General features: G+C 40.7%; 1 protein-coding gene across 1 annotated transcript in view; it reads left to right on the top strand.

The window, feature by feature from the left end:
- NOX3 (NADPH oxidase 3) overlaps window positions 1-18,659 on the top strand; it is a 58,204-nt gene extending 39,545 nt beyond the window's left edge. The window contains exons 11-13 of the mRNA XM_055311630.1: window positions 3,589-3,735; window positions 8,271-8,395; window positions 18,533-18,659. Coding sequence (XP_055167605.1) covers window positions 3,589-3,735; window positions 8,271-8,395; window positions 18,533-18,659 — 399 coding nt within the window. The remainder of the gene's footprint in view (window positions 1-3,588; window positions 3,736-8,270; window positions 8,396-18,532) is intronic.
- Window positions 18,660-19,106: the final 447 nt, after the last annotated feature.

Here is a 19,106-nt window from a genome sequence, read left to right as displayed (position 1 = left end):
TTTTCTCTGTTCAAAGTCTCTTTTCTTCTTTTTCTGCCTGAAGCACTTCTGAGCCTATTCAGTTTTTCTTCATTGCCTCTTGCACCAAAGCTGCCCAGTGTCACCTATAAGTCAATTACAGAGGGAAAAACACACAAAGCCATTACAAGGAAGTAAAAAGTATAAAAGGCTTGGCAAGCCCTAAGAACGCTGACACACTGCTAAGCCACAAGAAAGCAAGGACAGGCATGATTTCTAGTTGAAAGGATAAGGGTCAGTGTGAGCAGGAAGCTAAGATGTGGGCATTTTTCAAGTAAGGATGATTGAGACGGGATTTGAAATTGACAAGTTTTTAAAAAAAGTAAATGGGGTATTTTTCCTACATGAATGTATTTTAAGCACGTTCCTTAAGGAATGGAAATAAAAGAAAATAAATCAATGGTGTTTGTTCTAATCCAAATGCCACCATCAATGTTCCTAGGTGAAACAACCTATTGAGAGCAGAAGGAAGGGGAGGTGCACTGGTAAGAATGGTATTAAATTCAGTCAATAGATTTTCTGTTTCCACAGGGAGCAAGGCAGGTCAAAAGGAGGGCTATGGTGTTCAAAGACTAATTTAGATCAGGTACCATGCAAAGTGAAAAGAAAGAAGTTAGCAGTACTCATCACTAACATGGGATATAAAATCAGCCTCCTGGCCTCCATTCTTCCAGGGTTCCTTTCCCCTGATTTTTCCACAGATCCTGTTACTCCCCTGCTCACTGCCCTGCAGTGCCTTCCCATATTACTCAGAGTCAAAGTCAGGATGGCCCAAGCCGCACATCTGTACTTCCCAGCCTTCCCCTCAGACCTTATTTCTTAGTGCCCTCCCTCCTTCACAGCTCCAGGCATGCGGGCCTCCTGGCTTTTCCCCAGAGGTCCCACTCCTGGCTCCCTTCATCTGTAGGGCTCCCACCTCAACCATGATCCCTCTGCCTCCTTTCGTCTTTGCTCAAACGTTCCCTTCCCTTGACCCTTTGACTTAGTTTGCAGCCCTTTCCAGCTACATTTCTCCATAGTACTTATCACTCTCAGAAGTACCCTATGCTGAAATACAAATCAAAACCACAATGAGATACCACCTCACACCAGTGAGAATGGGGAAAATTAACAAGGCAGGAAACCACAAATGTTGGAGAGGATGCGGAAAAAGGGAACCCTCTTACACTGTTGGTGGGAATGTGAACTGGTGCAGCCACTCTGGAAAACTGTGTGGAGGTTCCTCAAAGAGTTCAAAATAGACCTGCCCTACGACCCAGCAATTGCACTGCTGGGGATTTACCTCAAAGATACAGATGCAATGAAACGCCGGGACACCTGCACCCCGATGTTTATAGCAGCCATGTCCACAATAGCCAAACTGTGGAAGGAGCCTCAGTGTCCATCGAAAGATGAATGGATAAAGAAGATGTGGTTTATGTATACAATGGAATATTACTCAGCCATTATAAATGACAAATACCCACCATTTGCTTCAACGTGGATGGAACTGGAGGGTGTTATGCTGAGTGAAGTAAGTCAATCGGAGAAGGACAAACAGTGTATGTTCTCATTCATTTGGGGAATATGAATAATAGTGAAAGGGAATATAAGGGAAGGGAGAAGAAATGTGTGGGAAATATCAGAAAGGGAGACAGAACATAAAGACTCCTAACTCTGGGAAATGAACTAGGGGTGGTGGAGGGGGAGGAGGGCGGGGGGGTGGGGGTGAATGGGTGACAGGCACTGAGGGGGACACTTGACGGGATGAGCACTGGGTGTTATTCTGTATGTTGGTAAATTGAACACCAATAAAAATTAATTTATTAAAAAAAAAGAAGTACCCTATGCTTTACTTCTTACCATCTTTCTTCTCCCTCTGCATGCAAATGCTAGGAGAATGGCAAATTTTTGCTTCTTCTGTTTGCTCTTAAAGTTCCGAGAGGAGAGTAGTCTTGACATAGAATAAGCATGGAATACACATTTGTTGAGCCAACAAGGGAGCGGATGAACACAATCACTATACTTGTGGGGGTCTATGAGGTGTTCCATAGAAGGAACCATTGGTTCACATTTACAACTGTGAAGAGATAGGTGCTCCTTTGGGGGATTAAGACACTTAAAGATTATTATTTGAGCTGAGGTTAGAATCAAAAGTGCCTCCTGAGCCATAGCTGTCCATCAAATATCGGGCTCTAATTATCTTTTTTCCATTTTTTTATTTAAAGTCTAGTTAGTTAACAGATGGTGTAATATTGGATTCAGGAGTAGAATTTAGTGATTCATCACTTACATATAACACCCAGTGCTCATCACAACAACTTCCTTCCTTAATCTCCACCACCCATTCCAGCCCATCCTCAGCCACCTCTTCTCCATCAAACCTCAGTTTGTCCTCTATAATTAAGAGTCTCTTATGATTTGCTTCTCTCTCCTTTTTACTCCTTCCCCTATGTTTTTGTTTTTGTTTTTTTAAGAGAAAAGGTCTTACCCTCACTAGCTTTCACTCTTATTTACTATTAATATTATAAATTCCTGCACAAACCTGGAGAAAGTAGGCAAGATATTCAGCCTTGAAATATATTCTGTGAATTTTCTTCCTCATGAACTTGGTCTGTTAATTAACCTCATGTATAACTTTCATCATGATTGCAAGCTTGCAGCCTGGCTGGTGGAGAGGGGAGGCAGGAGTACAGCATCTATTGGAGGAGATATTTCCTGATGGAGGTAAAGGCCGATTCTCTGGTAGATCTTGCTAAGCTATAGAGAAGTCTCTTTGGGGAAGGATTGAAGGAAACAGTAGTGGGGAGCAAGGAACAGGAGTGTGAGAAAAATCAGGAGAATTAATAGATCTATCTCCTGTGGTTTCTTCTAGATACAATTACCTAAAACTCAAAGCACAAAAACTAAGCCTTTATTTCAGCAAATCTAGACTACTTCTTGTCACATGTCATTTACTAAACACAGAGAGTTAAAAAAGAATGCTCCTAGACATAATTTCATTATAGTAGTTGACACACAACCATAACCAACACCTACCAACTTTCTTGGAGACTGATATGTTTGACTGAGGGAAAACTTCTGGCCTGTGTGTGACTTGATTCTGCAATTTCCATAATCTCCACCCTTCGGAAGTCGGAAGTCATGATGGCGAAGTAGATCAGTGCACAAGCCTTTAGGGTCTCTGGAGAAGAGAGTTCAAATCCCGAGCTTAGGTCATGAGTAAAAATTAAGGGGGTTGGTCTAATGGTTTATCCCCCTTTGGGAGCAATGAAAGGCACAGCTAGTTATGATTATTAACCTCATTCAAAAGAAGCACAGCCAGGAATGTGGTGAATTGATCCTCATCCAGTGAAACTGGCAACAGCCCACAGACTCCTGACTCTGAATTCACTCTGGACTTTTTCAAACACAATGTGAATTTTTTCAAAAGAAATCACAGTGTGACTGTTCCCTGGCAGAGAGAAGTATGTCATTTTGCAGAAGTGCCCATTTGAGCTCAAATAATTTAATGGAGATAAAGTAGTCTGTGATTATCAGCACATTATGAAAAGAGGGACAGATCCATTCTCTTGTCTTCTCTCTTGACAGGTGTATTTCTACTGGATTTGCCACGATCCAAAGGCTTTTGAGTGGTTTGCTGATCTCTTACTCTCACTGGAAACACTTATGAGTGAGCGAGGGAAAGCTCATTTTCTGAACTATCATATATTTCTCACCAGCTGGGATGAAAATCAGGTATTGATAAAACTCAGAATAATCAGTATTACATAAGTCATCTAATAATAGAGCAAAGAAAAGAGGGACGGTGTCAATAATGAGTTATATAGTTATCTGGTGGCATGAAAGAATTATTTGTATGTTCTTAAAATGAAAGAAGAATAAAATCAGATTAGAAAGAACTATTCAAATCATAGTGATTTTTAAAAATCCACAGTTAAGGGATCCCTGGGTGGCGCAGCGGTTTGGCACCTGCCTTTGGCCTAGGGCGCGATCCTGGGGACCCGGGATCGAATCCCACGTCGGGCTCCCGGTGCATGGAGCCTGCTTCTCCCTCTGCCTATGTCTCTGCCTCTCTCTCTCACTGTGTGCCTTTCATAAAAAAAATAAAATAAATTAAAAAAAAAATCCACAGTTAACTTGTTGAGGAATAGGAAAGAAGACTGGAAAAGAGGTTGGCTAATGGAAGAAAATCCCAAGCATGAAAATCCAGGAAAAAATTATGTCACTAAAAATTGCATTTGTCATTTTAGTGACATCAAGCAAATATTACTAATTAGCTGTATAGTCTTGTTCAGCTGCTGATTGGTTTCTAATTCAATGCTTTGAGCTATTCTGAGTTGACAGAAAAAAAAAATTCCAGAGTGTTTACATTCAACATTTTGTATTGTGAAGTATGTGAACATCTACAGAAAATAATCATTATGAATACATGATTTATCTAGAGATTTCTTTATCTTAAGGCATTCTTAGAAGTTGTGTGCACCTATTTTCATTCACCTAAGATCAAGAGGCTCTTTTGTTGTGGCACATGTTTTGCAGTGTATTGTTTTAATGAAATATTAAGGTTGAATTTACCAAAAATAACAGATAACAAAATGTTGCACTAAGGTAGTATTTTCAGTGTTGACTATATTGAATGATAACTACTAAGTTTTAAATCTTTTTTAACTCCTCGCATATGGAAACTAGTGATGAAGTGATCACTAGGTTTATGAAATGCGTGTTCTAATCAGCATTTCTATGGTTGTTCCTGTTGATATTTACTCAGGGAAAGTATGTTTGAGCCAAAATTTGCATTAATCACTAAATTTACAAATAATGTGTTCCTGAGAGTAGGTACTCCTGCTGTCTCCCTCTCTGCCTCCCTCTCATAGACACACACACACACACATACACACACACACAATGCTCTATGGGACATCACTGAAATTTGACTCTGTACCTTTGAGCAAGACTTAGCTTAAAAATCAGCAGCTAAATGAATTTCTAAGGTCTTATTTGCAGTCAGCCTTAAATATTTATTCCTATGGGATAATCTGAAATACAGTTTCCTTGGGATTGAAGCTTAAAACATCTTAATGAATTAAATAGTGTTAATTATGTTTTCCAAACAAGCATTTCTCTTATTCAAATGGGATTTTTTTTTAATTTTTTTAATTTTTATTTATTTATGATAGTCACAGAGAGAGAAAGAGACAGAGGCAGAGACACAGGCAGATGGAGAAGCAGGCTTCATGCACCGGGAGCCCGATGTGGGATTTGATCCCGGGTCTCCAGGATCGCGCCCTGGGCCAAAGGCAGGCGCCAAACCGCTGCGCCACCCAGGGATCCCTCAAATGGGATTTTTGACTAATGATCCACTTGATAAAGTACAGACACAGCCATTGTTTGTACTTTTCACTTCTGCACTTGCTCTTCAGCTTCTAAAGTGAATTTATTACATGCATCCATCTAAGAATTCCCAGTTATTTGGGAGTTTTGAGACTGAGGCCCTGTTGGATTTTGTGACCACAACTCTGCTCCATCCCACCCCTGCTCCTTCTAAAAGTATGTTTTAGGATATACTTTTTTTTTTTTTTACTGAATACTGTAAATTAAAATAAAAGTGTTCTTAAATCTTTATCGTGACATGTTGAAACTCTTTAGATGCTCAAATTGCAGGAAAAAATAATTGGTGTGTTCTGTCAGTGAGGAATCAAAAGGCTGCTTTAGAAATAGCCAATTGTTAAACTGAATTCAACAACCTCAAAGTGGCAGACTGACAAGAACAGAAGGGACAGATGGAAAAGGTATTATGAAGGGCAAATCAACAGGGTTTGGAGATTAATTGAACACTGGGCTGAGAAATATGGAACAAACATAATTCCTTTTTTTTTGAACAAACATAATTCCAAATGTATTGAACATCACTGATTGGTACCTCAACAATACCACTAACATGAGTAGAAAGGGGCCCTTTTTTCTATTAAATAATACTCAAGACTTCTTAGCAAGTACTTCAAAGCTCTTCCTGACCTGATGGTAACTGGCTCATTCAATTGCATTCCCATCATGCTCCTCTGGCACTAGAACCACCAAACAATGCCTTATATTTGTGCACTTCCATGTCTTCCCCCTATGTCCCCTCTCCCGGAGGGAGTCACTTAATGTCCTCTGTCCTCCCCACTGCCTACTGCATGGAATGATTCTCTGAAACCCTGTCCCCTGTACGGCTATCCCCAGCTCTCTTAGTCAAAAGTATCTGAGGTTTCAGCAGTGTAACCTGTGTACCTCTCCAGGGTGTTTTGTTTCTGTCTCTCATAAAGAAGCATCAGGGTCTGACTTATGTCATTGAGGTTGTGCACATGGGCTTCCCCTCCCTTCAAAGACCAGTCCCTCACAAAGCAGAGACCTTCTCTCTTTCTTTTTGTGTTGCTCACTCGAAGTATTTACATATTTACAGAAAAAAAATACTTAAAAATATGCTTGGAGAGTCTAAGACCCAGGACTCTACTCGGGCCAGAAAATGAGAGCATCAGGGAGAAAGCTGGGAGTCATCTTTGTAGACAATGCTAATTGAAAATGAAATTTCTTTGGGGAGTAGTGGTCCAAAGGGGACTAGAGACTGGGAAGGCAGCTGCATTGTGAGACAGGAGAATATCACAGAAATACAAATCTAATGTTTTGTCGCTGAATGAAAAGAAGAGTCAGAAATAAGTCAAAGAAATAGGATTTTGCAATGCATATAAAATCAAGGAGAAGTACTGTTCAGTCTTGTGGTTGGCAGAGAAGCCAAGGAGAATGGACTTGACTTGGTCATTAGATTTGGCAGTTTGTCAAAAGTAAATTGGCTGCCTCCACCTTCTTCCCACAGCTGAAATCAGCTGACTGTATGGCACCAGTCAATCCTACTCTGAAGCAATAGGGCTCTGGGGCTGCAATACTGATGGGATGCTCTAATCTGGAGGCTGACACAACTCTGACCTTGAGTCCCAGTTCTGGTACCAAGGCTTCTGCTCTTTTTCAAGGCTCAATCCTCAACTCTTGTTCCTGAGCAAGATCTTGTCTCATATTTCATGCTTCATTCTCTGTCTTAACAAACCTGTTCAGGGAGAGGATCCTGCCATCCTTCAGCTATAGCTCTGTCTCCTGGAGGGCTCTATTTCCAAACTCCATTCTGATAGGATCCTTACCCCTCCCTACCCCCACCGCACCCTACCCCCACTGTCAGACGTGCCTGACAGCACATTGTCGACCATCACTGTCATGCCTGTTGGGGCCTCTCCACTGTTTTCTGCTCACCCCTTCTGCTCCTGGTTGCTTTCCTAGACTGATAAGAAGGCCAGCCTGGGAGGCCAGTGTGCAGTAGGAACCTGAGGTGAAGGTTGGACCCACAGGGTTGTTAGCCAAACTGGTCAGGAGCAGGATGAGTCAGAGGCCATGAGCAATTGGAGCACCAATGGGTGAAGCATGTGAACTCAAGAGCTGTGTCGGGGCCTCTAGGGGGAGCATTGAAGACACAAATCCCAGGAAGTAAGAAGGAAAGTGGCTTTTGGGATTCCACAACTCAAAAAATCATCAGTAGGCAGTGCTATGCCCCAGGCTCTTATTTATAAGCCACTACTTACCTGATGCCTGGGTGCACTTGTATAATTTGAAGGCACATGGCTAGGAACAGAGCTCTAACCATGTCCCTTCCTGTGCTTGGCCACCACGGTCTGACTGCCAGACTCCACATCCTCCTAGCACTTGAACCTGGAAAGTACACTTCAAACCGTTTCATCCTAGTAGGCTGATCTGATTGTAAGATCTGGCTGCTTCCTGAACATTTCCTATCATTTTAATCTGGCAGGACCCTTTTCAAATCCCTAAGGTTTAATATTAAGTGAATGGAGACAGAGGTAGAGATTAATTTCTGAGAAATTTGGCAGAAAAAAAGAAGTAGCTTACTGCTTGCTTTCCCTTGACCATATTTACTGTATTACTTGCATCCTTGTCAAGAAAAAATCCTCCCAGGCTCATGTTACTGCACATCAACCATGTATACATCAAACTCTTTGTTTCAACCATCCCCAAGGTGGAACACACGGAGAAATGAGAATGTGATGTCTATCCCAAAAGGCAAAATCAGTGATTTTTTTTATATTAATGATAAGCATCTCTAGCCACACAAGGAAATTTGTTGCATGTTCAATCAACAAATGAACATAATTACTTGTTCTTTTATTCAGAAACAGGTTCCTATTTTTTCTTTTTCTAAATGTCACCTGATACCACAACTTTTATTTTAGGCTGTTCACATTGCTTTACATTGGGATGAAAATACTGACGTGGTCACAGGGTTAAAGCAGAAAACATTCTATGGAAGACCCAACTGGAGCAATGAGTTCCGGCAGCTGGCCTATGCTCACCCCAGGTAAGGCGCTCTCTTTTCTCTGCTCATGAAGCTCCTTGGGGGTTGCCGCTGAAGTGGAAAAGTCTAGGGGGCAAGCTGCTAATGCATAGTAGTGGACACCTTGTTTAGAGAGAAAACATCAAACCTGAGAAATGGTGGTCATGGGGTATTCTAGAAACCACGGGCCTTGGCTTGACTGGCTTATAGCATCTGACAATTAGCACTTACACTGAAATTTTTCACACTTAAATTCAATCAAATATGGTCTTTCTTTCTTCTTCCTTCCTTCCTTCCTTTCTGTTTTTTTTTTCTTCTTTTCTTTCTGTCTTTCTTTTTATTTTTTTAAGATGATATTTCTTAAACTACCTAGGTCTTGAAGAAATGTTCAGTAAACACAGTTGATCTCAACTTATACAACTGGAGAATTCACTTATGTCCAACTGAAAACTTTATCTAGCATATTTAGCAAAGCAGACAAAAAAAAATGTTATCAGACCAAGCAGGGATTTAACATGGGGGGTTAAAGACCTAGGATCTGAAGCTTGAGGGCTTGGGTGTAAATCCTGGCCCCTTCCTAACCACCTGTTTACTTTGGACTGGTTATTTATCCTGCCACTGACCTAGTCTCCTTCTCTAAGCTTTGATTAAATATTAGTGCTTAGTTCCCAGGCTTCTGTGAGGATTAACTGTGAAAATACGTGTGAAGTGCTTAAAACAGTGCTTTGAATTCAGTAAATATTAGCTATTATCGTTATTATTATATCCCTTATTACCCTATTATCATCATTATATAATAAATTTCAACATGGAGGAGGAAGAGTATTTGCTCTTAGATAGTAGCTTGTTTGAGCTTTGGGGCCCCATTTTAAAATGTAAATGATCCCATGCGGCCACAGTGTTGTTTCCATAATTCAAAAAATATATAGCTTGGTAAAGTGCAAAACACTAATGCAAATATTTATCATTGTTTTTCTAAGTCCCCTAACTCAGTCTCTGTTTTGAATCCCTATCATCTATGGTTCTTAAAAGTCAGTATGTCCTAATATTGTCTTTGTTGAAAGAATGGTTTCCATATTTGATGAAAGGCCAAGGAAGTGAGGAAGTATGCCATGTAGATAACTGGGAAAGAGCAGAAGGACAGCATGCGCCAAGATCCTGAGGCAGCAGACACTGTTCCTGGCATGATCCAGGAGGCCAGTGAGGTTGGAACAGAGTTAAGTTAGAGGAGGAGTGGCAGAAGGCATATGGGAGAGGCAACGGCGGCGGGGTCGGGGAGGGGCGGGGAACGATTGCAGACCATTACAAGGCTTTGGATTTCATTCTGAGAGAAAGCCACTGAAACGCAAAGGTTTGTGCAGAAGAGTGACATGATCTGTCTTATGTTTAATGATATCACCTCTGGCCGTTGTGAGAGAATAAATTATAAGTGCCCCAGGGCAGACATGGAGAGGCCAGGGAAGAGGTAAACAGTGGTAGTGGTTTGGATTAGGAGCAGTGTAGGTGCTGAGAGGTGATTGGATACGGGTATTTGGGGAAGGTAGAGCTGACATGGCTTGTTGATGGATTAGACGCGAGAGCGTCGTGACCCAAGCTAGAATGCAGTTACACTTACTAATTTCAGAATGACTAAGAGGAACAGGTTTGCAGGCACAGGATATCAAGAGGTCGGTTTGTCATGTTTAGTTGGAGATGCCTGTTACCCATCCAACTGGAGATGCCAAGTAGGCAGGTGAATATGAGTCAGGGGTCGGAGGAGTTCAGGCTGGAGAGACACACACGTGAGAGATATTAGATGTGAACTGTGCTAGAACCAGGAAACTAGATGAGATAGACAAAGAAGCAAATTCAGATGGACAGGAGTTCAAAGAACCACCATATCCGAGGGAGAGGACCACATATCCTCTGTGTGCAGGTCACAGAGTTTAATGTAAATTACTCGTAGCTATCAGATTAATCATGTCATTTACATCTTCTCTACCCTGACCTTTCTTCTGTCCACTTTATCGGTATTGAACCATTAAGAGTGAATTAAAGTCTCCTAGGCTCTTTCTGACTAATTCCCTGTTCCCAGCTTTCCCTGAAGTTCCGGTGATGCTGCTTTATGGTCTCTCATCAGGGTCCTTGCCTTCTGAAGCCTTCTGTAATTCCCCAGCATGTTCTCTGCTCCATGGAATACTCTTCTGGTGAATATTAGTTCTCTTTTGGTCACTTTGGCTGCTCTTTCTGATCTTTTTATTACACTCTCTTTGCACCAGAACAATTCCATTTTCTTTTTCATTAAGTATCACTAAATTTTTGAGATCTCTCTGGTCCTGCTGTTGGAAGGAGGTAGGTGAGGGATGTGTGGAAGGAGTGACCTAGTCCAAGGTTCATAGCCTGCCCAATTGCAGCTCTGTGAGATCCCCAGCCAACCCCGATAGCCTGTGCAGGATACACCAGACCCAAAGCAAGAGCATTCCCTGCAGAGACCCTGGGTTCCTGACCACACTGTGCCTGCATCAGCCCAGGAGAGAGTCCATGGGAAGCAGTGGAGACCTTCTCTTGACCTTGAATTGTCCTGAGTGTAAAAGATATCCAACAAGAGAGGCCAAGAAAATCTTCACCTTTAACTGCAGGGTTAAGGGAAGGAATAAAGGAGGGAGTAGACCAGCTGTATAGTTGCTCCCACCCTCCAGCTCGGCCTCAGATGACTAATAAGACTGGACAAGCCCACAGCAAGCAGCCCTGGGACTCTCCAGGCACCACTCCTGAAACTCCCCCATTTCCACTTTGTTCCTTGCCTTGACTCTTGCTGACACTTGGCCCAGAACCCAGTTCCAGTGTCCTGTCTTCTCTCTAAATATCATGCTTTGAGTCCATCCCAGCTTCCAGAGCTTCAGAATTTGGTTTCCTTGTGCTGCCTGTTCAACGTCCAGGCCCAACTCCTAGACCCCTCACCTTCTCTGAGCCTGGAAGTCACTACCCTTCATCTCCCACCCATCAGGTACTTGTCCAGGGGCAGAGACTGGATCATTTTATCTGTGAGTTCCTTTAAAAGATTATAGGTACAAAACTAACAGAATGTTACAAGTTCCTATGCAACCACTGCCAGGGTTGTTTTTTTGTTTTGTTTTGTTTTTTTTGTGGGTATTTTCTCCCTTTGGAAAAAAAAAATCTGCTCATCTGATAAATGTTATATAGAGTTAGTTTTCAATTATAGAGTGAATGTTCTCACTTGCAGGCTTTCGACAGAGACCCATACATCTTTGCTTTAAGTTCGTATAAACAGGACCACTCTGTGATATGACTACCCTTTATTAATGTGTCACGTGGTATTTGTTTGTTTTTGTTACACGTGAAGTTTGCGGCCCAGTGGGGAAGGCCCTTCAAACCAAACCACTTAATTATCATCCTAACCTTAGAAAGGTGTGAGCCAAAAACAGCACCAAGAGACCGAGTACAGAATTGAGTTTACACTGACTCTGCCCAAACAATTATGTCGGGTAGTGCTGGGAAGCCTGTCTGTCCAAGCGTGCAGGGAATGAGGAATAGGAAACAGTCTGAAGGCAGGGAAACCACAAAGTTGTCATTTGTCTTGTTGCCTTTGTGAAGAGTGTGCATGTTCCTTTTCAGAAGCTGTAATCAAAGTTTAGTATGTAAATGTACTGGAAACCCAGTTGAGCTATTCAGCACATTAGCTACATAAACTCTTCCTGATGGATGACTTCATCTCCCCCAGAGTAAAAGAGGCCCCCTAAGGTTATCACTGAATCAAGCCTCTGCAGCATACTTCCTAGACCCAAATTTTGAAAATAGTCTATTTGTAATGGCCTTAGACACTAGAACACAACTTGTTATATAACTCCAACTATCAATGTAATTAGTATAAGACACATGTAGGCAAAGATCAATGATCATTTCTTCCCTGGAATGCCAGATCCTCAGTAAGACAAGTCACCAGTGAAGAGCTTAGCACCGCCTTCCAAAAGACTTTTAAAATGACCTTCTTAAAATAATTTTGTTTTCTGCTGTGTAAAAGAAGATTTATGTTTAATGAAGCTTTTAATGAAGAAATCTCAGAAAGAGAATGCCAATAGAATCTAATTTTTAAACAAGAAAATCTAATTTTGAGAAGTATTTCAATATCCTGGCCTTTGTCCAGATATAAATGAAACACACAATCCAATTATTGTTCTGCACAAAGGACAAAGTAACATTAATTTTCCTCAAGATGGTTATAAAAAAAAAAGATGGTTATTAAAGAGATAAACAGTATGTTTTTCCTTGATTATGTCAAGAATATGTTTGTTCCCAAGCCTACTTGGCTACTCTTACAAGACAGGTCTTTCCTGTCATTAGCTCATATCTTTTGGCAAAGATGGGTCAGAAAGAATTGGTGGATTTGTTAGTGGTCTTAGAAAAGGTTCTTTGTTCTTGAGGGCCTTTGAAGTAGGCTCTCAACCATTTCTATTCATCAGCACGAAGCCAAGGATTCTTAGGGCTTACTCTTTTAAAAACATTTACCTGTTCACTCAAAGCTGGAGTTTGTTCTTGTTCTAAGAAGGAGTTAAATCAAAAGAATAAAGGGAAGAAGGGCAAAAATGTATTTTTTTTACAGAACATGAAAAACAGCACCAAAAATAAAGCTTGAAGGGAAGCAGATCAAAGAGAATAGTGCAAGCTCCAAAGGAACCAGAAAATTGCAAAAAATAACAGTAATAGAGAAACAAATTGATGGGCATCAAAATGAATACAAATAAGGAAAGGGGAGGAAAAAATTAAAAAGAGATCAAAGACTGAAAGTAGAAAATGGGAAAGTGTACTCTATTGTTTTTATTTGAATTAATTTTTGTAATTTTATCAGCGGTATAACTAAACGCAAGTATAGTTTTAAAAGAGATCAACAACTAGTAAGTGGACATATAGAAAGTAAGCCTTCAACTGGCATGCCCAAACTCACAGGCATGTGACATTTGCTTACATTGCTTGAATTGGGCAAGCACAGAAAAGTACTTCAAACACAAAACGATGAAAACCATTCTCTCAACTAAAATATGGTTAAGTTAATTAAATAAAAAGGCATTGATAGTCAAGTCTTCCTAATCCATATTTTCACAAAAATAGCTGTATTGCCTTTTTTTTGTAAATGTTCTCGATATGTTCCCAAGCTTTAACAAAATATTCAGAAAATCAGGAAATCATTTCCAAGAAGGTACAAGAACGAAAATAAATAGATCTTTGTCACAGCTTGCTACTTTTTTGATACAAACGCATTGTGCATGTAGTCAACCATCTGGATCTATGGATCGGTTGTTTTTTAATTAATTGAATAAAGTTATTTTCCATAGGACTTCGATCTTTGATCTTATATTTCACAGAGTATTTATAGTTTGCCACATTTGACTTATCTGCTAATGACTTCACCATGCCATATAGATGTAAAACTTTATGTAATTAATTACCATAAAAACTTTGAAGATTTGGCCATTTCTTCATAGCTTCAGTAGAAGTGTTTCTCTTATCCTGAAGAAATAAATAAAGACTAGAAGAGTACTACCATTTGTTAGAACTAACTGTTCAATCCAACCCAACGATAAAGAAAGGTGCCGACTTACCATATGATTGGGAACTTCTAATCCATATTGCATGAATGTATTTTAGACCACCCATTGTTTTCAGAAATGTAAAAATACCTTTAAACTAAATTGAGTAAATGTGTCCATCTGGAACCACATTTGCTTGTGTGCACACTCTCCAATTCTCATTTGTACATGCATATGTGCAAAATGTTTTTAAATGATATTTTTGAGAAATTAACATTCTGATTATAGCATACAGGGCTCTCTATCTAATAGGATATTCTTAACATTCATTATGTGACTAAAATGTTCAGAATACCCAAAGAAATAGACCTAAGTGGAAATCCCACATGTGATAAATTATAGCTTTATGAGAAAAATAAAGCCACCATTAACTTATGACTGGGATATTGTTAGCATATTTTAATAGTACTTTTCCACCAGAAAACATCCAGCTCTCCAGTTACAGTCAGGTGAAGATTCAGTGAAAATTACTGGCTTTATTTCTGGTAGCGAAGTTTAGGGATGTGTGTGAGCACAAGTGGATTTGTCATTACTCGGCAAAGTGTCTTTGATGGTATTACCTAGAAAATCATTGAGTATGGCAACTATATTATCATATTTCTGGATGAAGGTGTGTGTGTATATATATATATATATATATATTTGTTTTATCTAAGAGGGGACAGAGAGACGGTGGGCAGAAAAATGGCTCTACCATTTCCTGGCATCCAATGCTACAAGTCACCTACTTTTATTTCTCTCTTATTTAGTTTTCTATTTGACCATGGCCATCCTCAAAGGCAGCAACTTTGTGCCCACAGAGCTGAGCATAGTGGCCAGCATCAGCAGATGAAGGGACAATGAGAAGGATGTGAAAAGCTTTGATTAGATTCCTAATTTTTCCCAAAGGAAATGGAGTTGGTGGGAATGGCAAGTTAATTCCAAATGGTGACCAAGCACCATTAGGGATGTTTGTATCTCCTAATGAACCACCGATTAATTGGGTTACAGAGAAAAGTCACAGAGCAGGCTGCTACAAATCAACTGCAAAATGGGTTTTTTTAAAAAAAGCTGGCCAACATAATTATCATCTGTGGTTGTGAAAAGAAGGTGTTGTACAAAATATAATTATACGATGACTCATTGGGAGGAATTTCTAATGAAAAACATTCACTAGGAAAGATTAACCAGAAGTTGTGTCCATTGTCTGATACCAAGTTTGTAGCCCTCCTTGTCTTCTTTCTAAGCCTCCATAAATCCACGGGAAGCTTCTGTTTATCGATTTTATTTGCAGAATGCACTCAGGGTATAAAGTAATTTGATTTTTTTTAAATGGGGTTTAGGGTCTGCCCCTACAGGGTTATAACTTACCAAGCATAAAAGCCAACACATAAAAACAAACATACAATTTAAAGAGAGAAAGGCTCAAGGCAGCAGAACCTGGGAATCCAGCAAGATGGTGGATTACTCCCGGGCACACCCACTCTCCCATATATCTGCTGAGCAGAAATCTCCTGGTGGGTGACATTTTGGATGCCTTTCATGCATGGCATCGCTGAACTGTTTTGAAAAATGCATCAACCCCACCGAAAAGAGCACAATAGTTATTTAGCAAATAAGAGGGGGAACGGGAGGATTCTCTTTATTGTTTATCAGAGCTAAAAATAATGCTGTTAATGTTAAAACCATCTTTGCAGCTCATGTAGAATTTGTCCTTTTCTCATCAAAGTCAGTAGCCCAGACTGATCGATGCTGCTAATGTTGTCCTGGATCCGGCTCCTCATTCATGTGCAAGCTCTGCAGCTTGCAGGCTGTAAACTGAAGAATAGTGCCTTGTGTTTTTACACTTCTTTTACAGGGAATCTTTTTTTTTTTTTTTAATTCTAAGCAATCGTGGGTAATTAAACTTTATAGAAGAATTTTTTTTCTCTACCAATCCCATTAGAGTTCTGTTGCACTTGTCCATTGCCTCATAAAAGAAAAAAAAAAATGCTGCTGCATCTGTGCCTTACCCACTTCGTGCAGATTCTCAGCTCTGTGATTCACACAGTATGCATCCGTGACAAGAAATCTCCACGCTTGAAACCACGAATGCCGAGGAGGGTAAACCAGGCAAGCGACAGACTGCCGTGCGCAGGGGACAGTAATAAAGGGAGTGCTAGTGAAGGACTGGCCTTTCTGCCTTAGCGGAAGGTAGATAATGAATGGCCTTTGTGAGACTTTTTGGTGACTGCATCATCATGACAGTTACATGAATCCAGCAAAGTGTGTACTTCGTTGTGCAGTGTAATAGCCACAACTTCAAAAGAGGCAGGGTTGCTGTGAACTGCTGGGGACACCAGTGGTACACCTGGCCACCAGCAATCAGAAGCCTTTGAAATGGAGTCTTAAAGGCAGAGCATCAAAGGGTATCCTCAGGATCTGCAAACAGTCACTACAACTGCAAACGAAAGGGCAACTTTAGCCTGTTGGGAATGAGCCAGTGGGCAATCTCTTTGGTGACACCTACACGAATGGAAAAATATCACCACCCATAACGGCGTCTTTGAACATAGATGCAGGGCCACCTCTGGGTATCAGACACAAAGCCAAGCTGTGACTCCTCACTGGGAAGGGTTTCGCCTGACCCATCGATCATTCAAAATGTCTCACTCTGGAATTCAAACAACCCAGTACAGGAGTGCTGATCCAGGAGAACTATAATCATCATTGGGTTAACAGCCCACTCTGCATCTTCTATTCAGCTCCATGGAGCAGATAGACATCCTATGAGTCAGAGTATAAGCTGTTACTAGCTCACCAAAGACCAAGCACAGGACAGAAGGCTGCACCTGCAATGTCATGTCTAATCCTCTCAGAGGCTCTAGAAGCTAGGTATTATAATGCATCTCATTTCATAGATAAAGAAACAGGGGCTCTGAGAAGACAATATATGTGCCCAAAGCTCCTCAGCAACAGAGTGGTAGAACCAATAGCATTCTTAACTAGTGCCTTCTATTTCCATAAACACCTTAAAGTTGCTCATTAAGTCATAAACTCATATTTTTCAGTGGAAAATACTTTCTAAAAAGGCACTTTCTCAAATTTAACCAAGGAATAATATCTTCAAAAATAGTAGTTACATATTTTAAACATATCGTCATTTACAATTGGGTCCACTTGATAAGTTCCTTTGAAGCTAGAGTCTGAAATATAATTGGACCATCAATTTCTACCATGGTTATTATGATCCTCGAACACATAATTATAAATGTGGATTGGATACATGGCAGAGAACCATACTAACATATAAGCTAAGAAGAATGAGGCTATAAAGGAACTTCCCAAAAAGACCCAGCTATCAAGGAGCAGAGATGCTAGGTGGGCTGGTCCTAGAATCCTAGGAATTTCTTCAAGACAATGTTTCTCAAAGTGTGTCTCATAGGACCATGTGCTTCAATATCATCTGGGGGCCTTGCTAAAAATGCATTCCTTGGATTGGATTCAAGTCTGAGAATCTACGTTTATGAAAATCTGCCTAGGTGATTTTATGCACAGCAAAGTATGAGAGGTTTTGCTCTAGAGTAACTAGTAACTAATTCAGCTTGTGCCAGAGATTGGAAAAGTGCTATAAGGAATAGGACACTGCAAGACCAGGGAAAACATGGCCCATGAGTCCCTGTAGACACTAGCTGCGGCTGACTTCCAGAGACAACCTGAATCCTTGCACCAGTGTGTTATTTATGGATCAGCAGAGCTGGCAGTCATGGTCCCAGGGGATCTGAGCAGCCCTGGGACAGTCACTAGTTGCAAAAATACCTCTTCCACACCATTTTCTGAAATGCCATGACTAGAGATGACAGCTTTTGGGTGACTCCACTTTCAGCAATGTCTTTTTCCTTTTCCAATTGTTCTTTTTTGGCCTTCATTGAAAACCAAAGGCATTCCAATCGGAAAAACAAAGTTACTATCACGTTAGTATAAATTTTCTTATGTATAAAAAGGCAGAGCTGAACAAGATGTTAACAATAACACTTATAAAATCTTTTTGAATGCATTATCTCATTTTGTTCTCAATAAAACATATAATGTAGTCATTGATCTCTTTGTTTTGTGCATGCAGAGACTGAGATCTTGTCCAAGATCATCCAGATAATAATCGATGGAACCGTTTATTCATTCATTCAAACAATTGTGCATTTTTTACTGTGTGCCAGGCACTATTCCAGGCTCTGGGACGACAGTGATGAGTAAAGCAGAACAGGAACCTCACATTCTAGTCACCAATCCAGGAGGACATAATTGGGTCAACCTGACCAGAAATCCGAGTGAAATCACCTCTGTCACTGAAACTCCCTCCCCAGTCATCATGGCTCTGCTACCCTCAATCTTCTGGGCTCCCCCTGCCTGTGTGTTTCAGGGTCTTTCAAGACTCTGGGGCCTGGGTGGGAGCACAGCACTGAGAGTAGGAGAGAGAACTTAAGAAAAAGGAAGTGAGTGGAGAAAAATAAATTAAGTCACAAGCCTGAGCACTTCGCTAATTTTATAACTCTGTCTTGGTTTTTGGCTAGCCTTGCTCCTACATCATAACAGCTTTCCTTGTCTTACCCTACTGCAGCAACAGCATTGGCGTGTTTTTCTGTGGACCCAAAGCTCTCTCCAAGACACTTCAAAGGATGTGCCGCTTATATTCCTCAGCCGACCCCCGGGGCGTCCATTTTTATTACAACAAAGAAAGCTTCTAGACTTTGGAGGATGAATTCCATGTATTCCGTAAGTGGCTACAATCATGAAGGTCAGCGGTCAGGAAACATTTCCTATAAAGGGCCATATAATAACGATGTTAGGTTCTATGGACCAGACAATCTCAGTCACAACTACTCTACTCGAGCACTTTAATGTACCTGAGTAGCCACAAACAATACCTCAAGGTATGGGCATGGCTGTGTTCCCATAAACCTGTATTTATGGACATTGAAATCATGTTTCATATAATTATCTTTTGTCATGGAACATTCTTTTGATTTGTTTCTAATGATTTAAAAATGTAAAAGCGATCCTTACTTAGCTCATGGGCTATCCAAAAATCAGATGGTGGCCCAGATTTGGCCTGCAGGAGGTAGTCTGCTGACCCCTGAGAGATGTCATCTTTCTCAAACTCGTTTTCCCTGCTCAACCGTGCATCCAACATG

The sequence above is a fragment of the Nyctereutes procyonoides genome, unplaced genomic scaffold (genome assembly GCF_905146905.1).
Source record: "Nyctereutes procyonoides isolate TBG_1078 unplaced genomic scaffold, NYPRO_anot_genome, whole genome shotgun sequence".
NCBI lineage: Eukaryota > Metazoa > Chordata > Mammalia > Carnivora > Canidae > Nyctereutes > Nyctereutes procyonoides.
Note: the sequence above shows the minus strand (reverse complement) of the source record. Positions and strands in the feature narration are given on the sequence as shown.